The sequence below is a fragment of the Taudactylus pleione genome, unplaced genomic scaffold, assembly GCF_031769625.1.
Source record: "Taudactylus pleione unplaced genomic scaffold, aTauple2 ptg000289l, whole genome shotgun sequence".
Classification (NCBI taxonomy): domain Eukaryota; kingdom Metazoa; phylum Chordata; class Amphibia; order Anura; family Myobatrachidae; genus Taudactylus; species Taudactylus pleione.
Window position 1 is genome coordinate 1,770,499 of NW_028284691.1, and position 14,727 is coordinate 1,785,225.

Below are 14,727 nucleotides of genomic sequence, written 5' to 3' on the forward strand. Positions count from 1 at the left end.
AACGGTGGTGTGGTGGTGTGTCTTATCGCCGTTTCAGGGTGTGCATAATTAAGATGCAGCGTCAGCATACACGTCACATGGCTGAATTACACACTGCAGCACTCTGCAGTGCTTGCGGTGGAGTATGGTCAGCCACAAGTGCTGCATATGGGTCTGATGGTACTCGATATTTAATACACTTTCAAAGTGTGCGTCTTGTGACAGGAGAGTGGTCGTCTAAATACATACTGCGATCGCACACCAAGACATAGTGGGCGTGTTAATGTCTTGCCATGTGCTCGCGGGCTTTACATCCTTTGGCAGCTGACGGCTGCGTGCGAACGCATCTAGCGAACGGGTCTGAATCGGGCCCAAAGTTCCCCACAGGTTACTCCTGTAATTACTGAGCTTTTACCTTTTCTCCAGAAAAAGATTTTTTAATGGCCGGCAGCAAGTCATTTGTTATGAAAGTCGCTTCAGCATCTAGAAAGCTGATGCCTTGTGGCTCATGTAGATCTACTTCAATCTGAATTGCGAGATACAGAGAATGAAGACATAATAATTACTGTGGAGGTTATTTGTTTAGTTTAAAATGACACCAATATTCAATCTAGTTTAATATATGAAGAAAATTACAAACTGTGAGTACACAGGAATGGGATCTATTTTCCAAAATCCTTGATAATTGTAGATTTTTTTGTTTTGTTTTGTTTCTTGCATACGCTATCACTACTTATTAAATAGTTTAATTGTGCTCTTCATCGACACGAACAATGAATAAATATTTACCTTTTCTTTTTTGTTTTTCTGAACTGGCTGGATAAGATATCCTGTACAATAGTAGAATTACTAGAATTGCAGGGATACAGCTGCTGGGGGTCCAGAGGGATGGAGGCCCTGAAATTCCAGATCATCCTACACATTTGTTCTCAGAACAGCATAGTGGGGGCTTCTTGTGAGCATACACTGAGCTACACCAAACATAGTAATTGTGTCATAAATCAGGAACTTAGTCTCTCACACCCTATCCGGCGGTGCTTCTTTAAGGTGAGCCATCCATTTCCAGGGCTATTGCAGCACTTCTCTAAGGTGCATGGACGCAGCCATGATGGTTCTGATCAGCTGAACACTAACATCCAGTCACGGAATCAGTATGAAATGCCAACTGTTGGGATGCCACTTGTCAGAATACTGACAGCGGCATCCCGACAGCCAAAATCCCGACAATTCTAGAAAGTAATGGTAAGTCTCCCACTAACCCCTACTTTAACACTAACCCTCTCTCTCCGGTGCCTAACCCTAACCTACCCCCCTAGTGCCTAAACCTAACCTCCCCCTCCCTGCACCCTAAACCTAACCTCTCCCTGCACCCTAAACCTAACCTCTCCATGTAATGCCTAAACCTAACCTTCCCCTCCCCGCACCCTAATCCTAACCATCCCTCCCCAGGGCAAAACCCTAACGCTAACCTCCCCCTAACACCCGATACTTCCCTTTGGGATGCTGGTGGTTGGGATACTGGTGCCGGGATCTCGACCTGTCAGGATTTTGGCACCGGTATTCAGACCGTCTGCATCCTGCACGCCAGGATGCCGACTACATCCCCCAGTCACTACCAGTCTGCTTCGCTCACATGTCTGCTTCCTTTTATCCTCTGCAAGAGTGCACTATTAAAAGCAGCACCTGCCATTAGCACACTGTTGGAGCAACATGGAGCATTACTCCTCTCTGTGCTCACTCCACAGTGTGCTCCTCCTATCTCCGATCCACTGCCTGAACCTGCACTCCTACTTCTTCACTGCTGCCTGTGAGTTTGTCTCATCCACTCTGCAGGATCTTGGTATTGTTAGTATCCAGTCTGCATAACTGGCCTGTGGGCCAGATTCAGAGTCGCTCGCTGTTGGCGAGCGCTCGCTCTGAATCAGGGCGTGTTTTTTTTTTTCTCTAGGCCGCTTGCAAAGCTGTGGGTGACCATCCACAGCTTGTGCGAGCGGCCTAGAGTCTGTTGCGATTATCGGGCTTGCGACGAGACCCTGTGGTAGGGTCTTGGCTCCCACAAGCCCGAGTGGACTTCCTGCTCTAATAGAGCAGGAAGTCCACTACTGACATCACTACTGATGTCAGTAGGTCCGCCCTCAAACGCCTGCGTTTGCACAACCACCCCCCCTACCCGCCTACAAAACGGGGCGAGCTGTCACTCACCATCGACAGCTGCTGCTTTACAAAAGCAGATGAAAATGAAAATTTCCGTCTGCTTTTGCAGGAATTAAGTTTTTGGGCCATTCAGCAAAAATCTAATGCTGGAGATATCACATACCGTATATCTCCTACTTACCCTTCTCTTCCGGAATGGCCCGCTGTCCCCATACACTGGGACAGAAATTCATCAAGCTCCGAAAATACATCAAGCTCTCCTGCAACCCACTCCTTCCCTATGGGAAGAAGTCCCGGGTTGCGTAGAGGTATCCTTTTGGATTCCTCCACCTCATCCGGCTCCTTCCGTCGGACACTAGGTTTTTGTGCGCCTGGGTGATCTCTAGGTCACGCAGGCGCACTAGTTTCACTGCTCCGAAAAGACTTGGTGAGACAGCGGATTTTCGGATCAGCTGTCTCTGCACCGGAGCAATGATGAATTGCTCCAGCACTCGGGTCAAGTTGGAATTTTAGTTATCGGGGTCCATTCAGACCCCGATAATTAACATAATGAATAGAGTCCTGTATCCGATTCAAGCTACTGTTCTCCTCCAGTTCCAGTCCATTTGAAGCTGCTGTTCTCATCTGGTCCCAGTTCAGTCAAGCACCAGATCCAGACCAGTTCAGCTTGCATATATTCAGTCTGTGTGGTATTCTGAAACAGGGCTGGATTAAGGGAGGGGGAGACAGGGGCGACAGCCCCTGAGCCCCCACACACTCGGGCCCCCCACACAGGGTCGGTGTCACCCTGCCAAGAACAAGTGCCCAGTGGCACCTATTCCCAGATGGGGGCTCAGCTGCCGCGGATGTGTTCTACAGTCAGTGCTGCGCTATAAGCTGTAGCACTAATCGTGTTGCTGCATGCAGTAGAACTTCTATTGCATGCAGCAGCACAGTCCATGCTGCTGCATAAAGCGCAGAGCAGCTCCCGAGTCCCCTCATTGGCACCACATGACATGTCAGTGACACGATGAGGGGACAACAGAGCATCTCTGCCGGAAATCGGGAGGTGACAGCAGGTGAGTAATCAGGGGAAAGGATGGAGGCAGTTGGGCTCCATTTGGCTTGGGTGGTGGAGTGGGGAGAGGGGGGGGCGTATTTAGGCTCCATGAGGCTTGAAGGGAGCCCCCACATCTTAGTTTCCCTGGGCCCCCCACAGGCTTTAATCCAGCCCTGGTTTGAAGTATCCTGATTATACCATAGACTGTAATAGTGCTTTCATGTGCCAAGTCTTCAGTGCTGTTATCCTGACTTCAAGCAAGTCTTCTGTTTACAACAAAAGTTGTGGGTTCAATTGGACTAGTCTGGTATTACACTTCAGACAGTATTGCTCCTCAGTGAGTACCACTATTCTTCTCAGCATCACAGCTCCAAACCTGTCTCGTGGACTCTGGGCCTGATTCAGACCCGCTCGCGAGCGATGAGCGCTCGCACGCGGGTCGATGGTGGCCCAGTGCGCATACACACAATGAAGCCGGCTCCGTCGTGCGCATGCACGAGACCCGGATAGCGATGGGCAAGCCGTCGCTCCGGGTCTCCTACCAAAGGGGGCGTGTTGTCGATGGTGAGTGACAGCACGCCCCCTTTGGTGGGCAAGCCGGGGCGTGGCTGCCCAGACGGAGGCATTCCCATGGGAACGCCTACTGTCTGGGGCCGGCCCCACTGACATCACAAGTGATGTCAGTGGGAGTGCTTTCAGCTCTGTTTGAGCCGAAAGCACTCCAGGGCTTGCGGCAACGAGACCCTACCACAAGGGTCTCGTCGCAAGCCCAATGGTCGCGATGGTCTTGACCATCGCGACCATCTTCCTGCCCGCTCGCTATAGCTGTGGGTGGTCACCCACAGCTATGCGAGCAGGCAAGAGGCCGTTCAAAGAAAAAAATAGCCCGGCCCTGATTCAGAACGAGCGCTCTGTCAGAGCATCCGGCTCTGAATCAGAGCCTCTGTTCATCATACCATTGGTGTGACCATTGATGATAGTTGTTGTCCTGAGGGTCCTCTCTGAGAGTTGGGGTTCATACTGAGTCTCAATGGAGTGGTTGACTCCGTGTGCTGGATAATGGGTACTGGTTTCATATCCCATCTTGAGGGTGTAGATTCTAGGCACCCAGCTCTGGTATTCAGTTTTCACTACCTTTAGTGGATTTCAGACGGGCTATTGGTTATCTGCAGTGCCGGCTCCAGAGGTGAGGCTGCAGCGCAGTTCAAAATTCAAATAGGGGAGCCACACAAACTGCCGTTTCAAAAGCTGCCAAAAATCTCTGGCTGGAACTAACTGGCAGTTGGTGTGGCTCCCCTATTTGAATTTTGGGATGTGCTGAAGCTCCACTTCTTGAGTCGCCACTAGTTATCTGTATTACTCTCTTTTTCTGTTCCTGAGTTCTCAAACACTGGATCCAGCCCCACGGTCCTGAGTTCCACTCAGTTAGTTCCAGGAGCAGTCTGGAAACCTTCCAGTAATATCTGACCTCTCTGATGAAGCTAGGCTACATGCCATACGGGTTCTTTCTCAGAGTAAGCATCTCATCTTTTCACTTCAGTACCTGTGTACCTCATCAGCTCAGTCCACGGGTCCTGACTTGGATACAGTATGAATATGGAAACCATGAAAGGTACACAGTGTAATGTGTGGTTAATTTTGATGTGCGAAGCAGGAGTACTCCCACCCATTAGATACTGCAGTGACTTGGATAATGATGACATAAGGCATCCTCTGTGTGCATGATGGACCTTAAACCCCACAGACTAGGGACAGATAGAGCTCAGTAATGCAAGGTTTGTATGAGGTTCATTTCCTAGTAATAGCTGCCAATGGTTAGTTGCATAGGCAGGTTTAGGGATGGAGTTATGTTTTTTATATGCTTTTCAGGAAGGGACCTGAATCTTTTCAGCAAATTCCTCTTCCTTCCTCTGTCTCTGTTTATTCCTTTGTTGTCTGTCATCCTTTTTCTTTTTTGGAGGGAAGGCAGGAAAGAATGGCAGCCGAGGGACCAGTGAGCTTGTCAGCAGGTTCTCTCCCCTGCAATATACCTTTAGGCTGATTTCCCTACTGAGGCCAGTGGCCTCGGTTTAATAACTGGGGCATTACGGTATTGGTTGGCATTTGTGTTAACCTAGGTACATGGCTTTGAATGAGCAATTGTCCCTGCAAGTTTGTTATCATTTAATATTAGATATCAGCCTTTATCGACCATATATAGTTATTCTTGATATCTTAAATAAAAAGAATGACCAGTTTTAATGCCACAGCTGTGTTTGTATGTTTATTTTAGAAAAGTTTGTTAACTTTAGCTCCCAGGGTATTGATTTATCTGTCATTGGCTGCTATGGCATTTATGGATGTACATTTAACTTTAAGTATATAGGATATATTGTACCTGGAAGGTTTTGACAATTGCTTTTGGTTGAACTTTGATGAACATTTCATATTTCCCAGAGTGACGTTTCAGCATTTCTTCATAAACCAGCTCAAAGGTAACTTTACTTTGTGACGCCACATTCACTGATACAGTAAACTTCTCCGTCTTTCTGCCTGAAGCCCTGTGAAAATATACCCATTATTATTTTCTGATGTCACAATATATAAGTAACATAAAACGTCATCAAGTACATCAGTAATTACAGCACACTGCATCCAGGGTATGCGTTCAGCATCCTGGCGGCCTGGATGCAGACACTTACCTTACCGGCACCAGAATACCGATGCAGGTCAGAATCTCGGCGCTAGCATCCTGACCTCTGGGATGCTGAAAGCAAGTAGCGCTTAGGTTTAGGGGTTAGGGTGAGGCACTAGGGGGAGGGTTGGAGTTAGGCACTAAGGGGGGAGGGTTATGTTTAGGGTGCGGGGAGGGGGAGATTAGATTTAGGCACTAGGGGGGAGGTTAGGTTCAGGAACCAGGGAGGGAGGGTTAGGGTAGGGAGAGGGGGAGGGTTAGCATACTGACCACCAAATGTGTGTATGTTAACCCTGTCGGGATCCAGGCGTCGGGATTCTGACCGCCTGGATCCCGTCTGTCGGTATTACATACCGATTCCGCATCAAGATAGTAACCTATAGTGAATATTATTTAGCAAAGTGGTGCTGCGCGCTGCTGTGTTGAGTGAATAAAACATCTACTTTAATAAATAGGCAAAATGGTGAGGAAGCAGTTGAACAGTGAAATACAGTGTAGACCATTTTAAAATGAGATTACTTAAGGGTCCAGGTATTTTTTTATCAGGCCACTATGCAAATGTTGAACTCTAATTTCCAATTTCCTGTTCTGACCATTCAGCAGTTTTCTTAAACATGAACCTCCATTTGATTTAACCCACATTAGACCATTGTCATCTGGAGGATAGCCTCTTATACAAAAAGTGAGGATTACATTTCACTGACAATTGCAGAGAGAGATATTGGCAAGCCCAAAAGGTAACCATTTGAGGTCTTCTCATCAATATGGCCACTGACTAAAGTAATTTCCTGAAAACTCAAAACTTAGAACTGGAAACCTCAAAAGTTACACCTACAGAGAGAGGTGACAAGGTTGACATCTCCATCACTGAAAAAAAAGTTTAAAAAAAAAAAAAAACAGATCGGAATCTTTTGTAGTTGGCAAATAGATTTGCCTTGGTTATACCAGATGAGACTCATACCTGGTTGCCAGGTGTTAGATAACACTAGGAAAGTTATAGATCTGATCGACATTGCCAACAAGGTTAAGTTGTATGTTCTGTTGGTGACTACTGATACAAAAAAAGTACTTGATCATAATACTTGGCCATGCATGTGACACACCTTGAATTTTATGGACTTTTTTGGGCTTTGAGTTCAGAGGGATTGCTGCTTTTTGCTTTAATTCCACTGGGCCCGATTCAGAGCCGGACGCTATTTGCGGACTGTCGTTCTGAAAAAGGGGACGGATATTTAAATTAATCACTCGCTCTTTGCGGTCAGTTGATGCCTCTATGTCTGAACGAACGAACGAAACATGCGCTCGCTATTTAGAAAAAACGCCCCCCTGGCCGCTCGCATCATACGTCATCTCCGCTATTTATTAGATTAATCGAGTACATCGAACGGCGTATGAACTGCTCGCTATTCTTGTGGTAGCATTTTCCTACCGCAATCATGCGAGCAGTTCGGGTTAAAAGACAACCAAGTGACGTGGTCGATGACGCTGCTGTTTCGTTAATTATGCACACCCTTAAAACGCCCGTTTTGACCGTTTGGCACGCCTGCGTTCGGATCTCCCCTCCCCGTTTTCAAGCAACTTCCCCTGTTACCACCCACAAACGCCTCATCCTGTCACTCATATTAGCAGGCATTCGCTATTTTGTGAGCACACGATTTCCAACCGCACTGACTGGTTGGCGCATGCGCATTACAACCCATATGCATGCGCAGATGTGCGAACATCGCTCGGAACGAACGAGCGGCTGCTTACGAGCGGCTCTGAATCAGGCCCACTGCTCCTATAATATCTAGATAATGTAAGTCGCCTCTCATCTTTGCTCTGACTATGGAACCATTGTTGGTCAGATTGCACAACAATCTAGACATTACTGAACTTCAGGCTATGAATAGAAAACACAAGTTTTATGTTGTATGATATATGCTTTTAACTATTGTCAATTGACATACTGTATATCATTATCCGCTATCTTGAAAAAAATCAAGCTCTACAGTAATTTATGTAACTTTAAAATAAGGTGTTGATGTCCCCCAGACATTCAGCTGTGCCTTAAAGATAACTTTAACTTGGAAATCCCACAAAATAAAATACTTAATGTTTTCGTAAGTAATCAAGTGATCTTAAGAGAGGCCCCTCCCATCACAGCTCTCACTGGCTGGCTGCTAAACACAGCCACAGCCTCTCCTCTCCCCTCACTCAGTTATCTTATCAGTGCCTGCAGCGGATTTCCCTCCTACACTTGCATCACCCCCATGCAATTTCCATAGACAGACTTGTGATTGCCCCTCCATGATCTCCCCCCCCCATGGGGGATGGGGACAGAGATGATAGAGATGGCGGAAGGGGAAAGGAGAGACAGAGATGAGAAAGACAGATGGAAGGACAGAGATAGGAAGGTGGGGAAACACTCCTGTCAGCTGCCCCCATTACAACACCTCCATGACATCCACAAACCTAGTTCCCTCATCCAACTGGAGAAGGGAGCACAGAGATCAGAGAAAGAGGGAGGGGAACACAAATGAGAGAGATGAGGGGGGGGTAATAGATAGATATGTGGGTACATAGATGAAAGAGGCACAACAGGCATTAGGTTTGAGAGATATGGGTGGTAAGAGGCTGGAGAGACACAGGGGTGCATGAGGCTGGAGAGACACAGAGAGGCCATGAGGCTGGGAGACATGGGGGAGGAAATGAGACTGTAAAGAACATCAAGGGATGGGCTGAAGAAACACACAGGGGGGTTAAGTACGGGATCCCAGCGACAGAATAACGACAGCAGCATCCCTACAGTCAGAATCCCGACACAACCATGTAAGTAAATTAACACTAACCCCTAACACTCCCCCAACAGCCTCATCCTAACCCTCCTCTCCCACAGCCTAACCCTCCCCCTAATGTCTAACCCTTACCCATAACCCTAAAGCTAACCCTTGCCCTAACCTTAATACTTGCCATCGAGATACTCGGGATGCTGGCACCAGGATTCCTACTGCTTTCGGGATTCTGATGCTGGTATTCTGAGCCCCTGGCATCCTAATCGCTGGGATGTTAACTATATACCACAAAGGGATGAGGCTATATAGCAGCCACATTAGCTAGCAACCCAGGTATAAAATAGTAGTAATAAATACATTTCTTGGATTGGTACTGTTGCAGCAGTGAAGTTAAACACCATATTGCTGCTTGTCTATCTATTAAAAACCCTGGTTTTCTCCAAAAACTGCAGACCTGCAGAGATGCATTTGGTCAGGCAGACAGGTCAGAATTCATCATGAAGTTCTTTTAGACACACTAAGGATGGTGGTAGGGGGGATAAGGTGCGCTCTTCCTGCTAGTAGTGGTGATGGTGATGACTTGTGTGTGTTTGTGAGTGGTGTTAATTAGAATGTTTCTTCTGGTGGTGGTGGTGTTTTGGGAGTGAGAAGGAGGGTGTGATTGGGTATGGAGTGTAGTTTGGAGTAATGTGAAAAGGGGAATGAAATAGGATCAAAATGAGGCCAGCGAGACACAGTAATTTGGGGCAAAATCTTTTATTGAGTAGTCACAATGCTGCTCTGTAAGATCCTGGGCAGGTGGGTGGGGTTCAGTGATGAGTGGTGATGAGAATGGGGAGGTAGGTGGACCCTTTTAGGGGGCTCCTTCCCGTGCAGTTCAGTGACCTTGCACGTCACCCCTGCTGGACCTATGGTCGACAGTCTAGGAAGTCTCGGGGGGTGGGGGGATTTGCAGAGTGGGTTGGAACACCTGTGCGGCGTCCCGCGTGTTGGTGTGAGTCTTGGCAGTACTTACCTACCGGTAAGTTGGATAGGTTGGAAGCTGCAGGTTTGTTGGTGAGCTGGATCAGCGTGTTGCTGGTGTGCTGCAGGTGCACGGCTGTTCTGATTGGTCTGCGGAGGTCAGCGACCGGAGTATGCAGCTGAAGTTGGCTCTTGGTCGTGCCGCTGGTGGTGCAGAGCCAGAGGTGTGGATGGGTGAGCCGCTGGGAGGCTGGGTTGCAGAGTGTGTCTCCTTGAAGAAGGCACCTGTGCGGAAACGCGTTGGACACTCACATCAAACCCGTCACCGATCCAGGCTGACCTCCACTAAAGATCCCCATCCCCACCAGGGACCACCAGTGTAGAAAGCTCTCAGCCCACCCACCTGCTGGTCCGCACCGCTCACACCTCCAGTGACCGACTCCACCCCAGACCAGCCTCTCGCCCCCCCTGCTCCCAGGCGTGCTCAGCAACTCACTCCTGGCCAGGGGTGTCTCCACCGTCGATCCCCATTTTCACGAGGGACCGTCAGTGATAAGAGCATCCCGCACATCCGGCCGCAAGTCCGTCCAGCCAACATCGCCAGTGACCAGCTCCATCCCGGTCACACTTTCCACATCCCCCCTCCTCCCTGGCCTTTTTTTGAATCAGTATCCCGAGCAGACCACCCCCCAGGGGTGTTCCCAGCACACATGCTGCAACCCAGCCTCCCAGAGGCTCACCCATCCACACCTCTGGCTCCACACCACCAGCGGCACGACCAAGAGCCAACTTCAGCTGCATACTCTGGTCACTGACCTCCGCAGACCAATCAGAACAGCCGTGCACCTGCAGCACACCAGCAACACGCTGATCCAGCTCACGAACAAACCTGCAGCTTCCAATCTATCTGCAACGGCCGCAACGTCGACCTACATCACCATAACAAAAAACCTACCGGTAGGTAAGTACTGCCAAGACTCACACCAACACGCGGGACGCCGCACAGGTGTTCCAACCCACTCTGCAAATCCCCCCACCCCCCGAGACTTCCTAGACTGTCGACCATAGGTCCAGCAGGGGTGACGTGCAAGGTCACTGAACCGCACGGGAAAGAGCCCCCTAAAAAGGTCCACCTACCTCCCCAGTCTCATCACCACTCATCACTGAACCCCACCCACCTGCCCGGGATCTTAACAGAGCAGCATTGTGACTACTCAATAAAAGATTTTGCCCCAAATTACTGTGTCTTGCTGGCCTCATTTTGATCCTATTTCATTCCCCTTTTCACATTACTCCAAACTACACTCCATACCCAATCACACCCTCCTTCTCACTCCCAAAACACCACCACCACCAGAAGAAACATTCTAATTAACACCACTCACAAACACACACAAGTCATCACCATCACCACTACTAGCAGGAAGAGCGCACCTTACCCCCTCTACCCCCATACGTTTTAAGTGTGTGAAAGGTACTCCCACACAAAGGTGCAGCACCCCGAAACCACAACACACCACCCCCTGGTCAATGAGAGCGCAGTTCTACCGCCCATCTTCACTGTAAGGATGGTGACCTTGGCTTCTGTGATCTACAGAAGTATTATCTGGTGACATACCTGACTCAAATAATGCTACCCTACCACAACGCCCAATCTTAACTATGGGCAGACTGATATTTTTGAATATGTGGATGGCCCCTAGGATAGACCTCACTCTTCCTACCATGCATTTTTGGTTCTTAATTTGGAATTGCTGCACTCAAGCCTACAAAGTTATAGAAAACCCCAACAAAATGGTACAGCTTCGAAGAACCCAGAATTTTTCCCAGGCTTTGATTACAAACCATATAAGCACCTGCTCCAGCATAATATTACATTTCTCAACTTTAAACAAGTTATTCCCTCACAATACCAGCCCTTATAAAGAAAGTCTGAGAGATTTACAAGTTATAACCTATCAACAGTGTAATTCATGACCATTCTATTCCATTTCTTAGTATTTGGAGTGCCTGGTCCTCACATTTTGTGCCCAACTCTACCTCTTAATATGAAGAGATCCACTTCTTCTCATCCTTGTACTTTCAGTAGGTGCACAAGTCTAGTCTCTTCATCTTCACCTTATCTTTCTTTTCCTCTTCTTTAAACTAACATCCCCATGTCTACCTTTCCTGCTGGGTCTATATGACCATGTTGTTATATGATGGTCAATAACATGTAGCCTTTGTTTTGTCAATATCTACATGGGAGAACTGGGCAGGGGGCATATCCAGGTGGGACTCCATCTGAATGATTTAAGTTGGTATCAGACTTGCTAAGCAGTATTGGATGCAGCTGCAGAATTTGGCTAATAGGGCTCCTGTACACTACGTTATTATAATATTTATAAGGTAAATGATGTAGCGGTATCTGGGCAGACAAGGTCTATCGAATGCAGCCTATACAGTGCCTCAAGGATGCCTTCAGGGATTATTAGGGGTACACTTGCAAGGGACTCACTGGCACTAATGATCCCAACACTGCAACAACTGCTTCTTATTTACAGTCTTCCTGTCTTCCTGTGATTCACTAGCAGACTGACAGACAAGGTGTCAGATTCTGTATTTGTTGTAGGCACAGAACAGGGACCACTGGGTAAAATTGGTGAGAATTGGTATAGGTAAAACGTAATGCACTGATTATACCTTTACTCATAGGTGAAATCACGCAGGAACAGTGAAGCAGGATAGAAAAAAACCTAGGTAGAAGTATTGGTGAACTGCCTAACTCTGCCTGAACACTGCCAAACCCTAGAGCACTAGACGATGTTGTTTTAAGAACCGTATGTTGTTTCAGTGAAGAAATCAACCAGCTGGAGTTTTAGCTGTAGCAACAGCACACAGAACGCCAGAAGTGTAGATAGGAAGTTGTACTGAATTAGCAGATGATGGTAGCTGTTTGCAAGAATACACTGGTGAAGACTGGGCACAGGGAACCGGTAAATTCGCGGGTTGGTAGGTGCAAGAAATTCCTTTAAAATTCTGGAATTTACCAAGCTCCCGGTTTTGACAGGATTGAGTTGTTTGATGGTGTATTTGATCGATCCTGTCCGTGTTGAAGCCCTGAGTTCTCTGCCCGACTTTCTCTCCCGAACAAGCAGCCTGCACATATCAGAGAAATTTGTGCAGGCAGCTTGTTTTTTTTTATGTTAAGGGTTAATTTAAAAAAAAAAAAAATTATGTGGGGTTCCCCCCAAAAGTATGACCAGCCCCGGACTGGTCAGCCAGCCCTGGTTCCTAAAATTACGGGGTAAAAAATTTGAATTCCCCCGTAAGTTAGGAACCTGCACCTGGCTGCAGGGCCAGTCTGGTTTCAAATATAGGGGGAGAAAAATGCGTAGGGGTCCCTCTTTATTTAAAACCAGCAGCGGACCCAAACTGACCGGGGTGTAAAGCCACAGCCAGGAGACACTATCACCGGGTCTCCATGGCTAATGCATTCGCACCCCAAGCTGGTCAGCCCAAGACAGGGATCTCAGGGGAGGTGGGGACCCCCCTAAGAAGGTTCCCCCTCTCCCGAAAACCCCAGGCTTGGGCGGAAGCCCGGGGCTTTTCCCCGCACCCCTGGGCTATGGGGGTAATAATTGTTAAGTTGTTCCAAACTATTGCATTTTACAGTGGAACTACAGGTGCCAGCATGCCTGCCCTTTGGAAAAGTACACACACCATAAATAGTACAGCTTTATTACATACCTACCTATCCCGTTCACACATACTTACCTACTGCCAGCTGGTCGGTCCACTTCTCCCATGTAGAATCCATTTGGAGTACCTGGAATAAAGATCTTCTACTCACCTCCATCCTCGCGCTGGTCTCCATAGCATCCAAAAAAACATGCACCTATATTTCTCCCCCTATATTTGAAACCAGACTGGAACAATTTAACACATTATTACACCTGTACCCACAGCCCAGGGGTGTGGGGAAGAGCACCAGGCTTCAGCCCAAGCCTGGGGTTTTGGGAGAGGGGTGACCCACCTCCCCTGAGATTCCTGGCTTGGGCTGACCGGCTTGGTGCAAATGCTTTGGCAGTTGATAGGGTGATAGGGTCTCCTGGCTGTGGCATTACACCTCGGTCGGTTTGGGTCCGGTGCTGGTTTTAAATATAGGGGGACCCCTACGCATTTTTCCCCTATATTTAAAACCAGGACTGGCCCTGTAGCTAGGTGCTGGTTCCTAAATTAGTCATTTTAGGAACCAGGACTGGCTGACCAGTCCTGGGGTGGTTATGTCTTTTTGGGAGGGGGCCCACATGATTTTTTTTTTTCTAAATTAACCCTTCAAACAAACTTTCCATTATTAAACATACACAAATCACACTGTTTTGTGTATGTTTGATGTAATCTCACAGCTCAGGAGGTGGTGCATTTCCAACTTCTATTTAGTCCCCGATTTAGCTGTAAAAAAATCAGAATAGAGCAAAACAAATAATGGTAAAATTCCTGATTTAGGCTGAAGTGAATGAAAAGTACTTCCGATTTGAGCTGAAGGTGTATTAATTTCTAGTGATAAAAACAGACGAATTTGCGGCATTAACACACCCTATTTCAGCCCCAAAAGATTTAAAAAATCACCCGGGTTTAATAATAGTAAATTCCCGATAAGCAAAAAAGTTATATTTTCACCCGAGATAGTAATCTCGGACCAACATGAATCTTAGTCAATTTACTCCAGAGAGTGACAGACAGGTGAAGTCAGTAGATGGAGCCACTGACCTGGAATCAGGAACTAATGTAGCAGTGAGACAAGTTGTACTGGCAATGTACTAGTGAACTTTGGGAACTTAAACAGGGCCTCCAAATGCGGATTGACTGGAAAGATCATGTGGAATGTCAGGGTCTGGGAATAGGAGCAAGAGGATCATGTGATGAGACACAATATAGTGGCACCCTATCCACGCTGTATCTGCAGAAATGCTGTTGCCCGGAATGCATGTTTGGAAGGACACGTGGAATCTGGACTGCAGGAACATGACATGAGGAATAGTGACAGCGTTGCGTGAGGTAAGCGGGTTTGGAGAACCACAACATGACGGGTGCTGGTGAACTCTGGTTGGAGTGGGGAAGACTTTCAGCGTAGTTAACAATCCGGGTCAGAACCAAACAGA

General features: G+C 47.6%; 1 protein-coding gene across 1 annotated transcript in view; it reads right to left on the bottom strand.

The window, feature by feature from the left end:
• Window positions 1–14,727, bottom strand: part of LOC148511925 (inter-alpha-trypsin inhibitor heavy chain H3-like) — a 185,317-nt gene that overhangs the window by 125,002 nt on the left and 45,588 nt on the right. Inside the window, 2 exon segments of the mRNA XM_088482492.1 lie at window positions 395–505; window positions 5,550–5,712. Coding sequence (XP_088338618.1) covers window positions 395–505; window positions 5,550–5,712 — 274 coding nt within the window.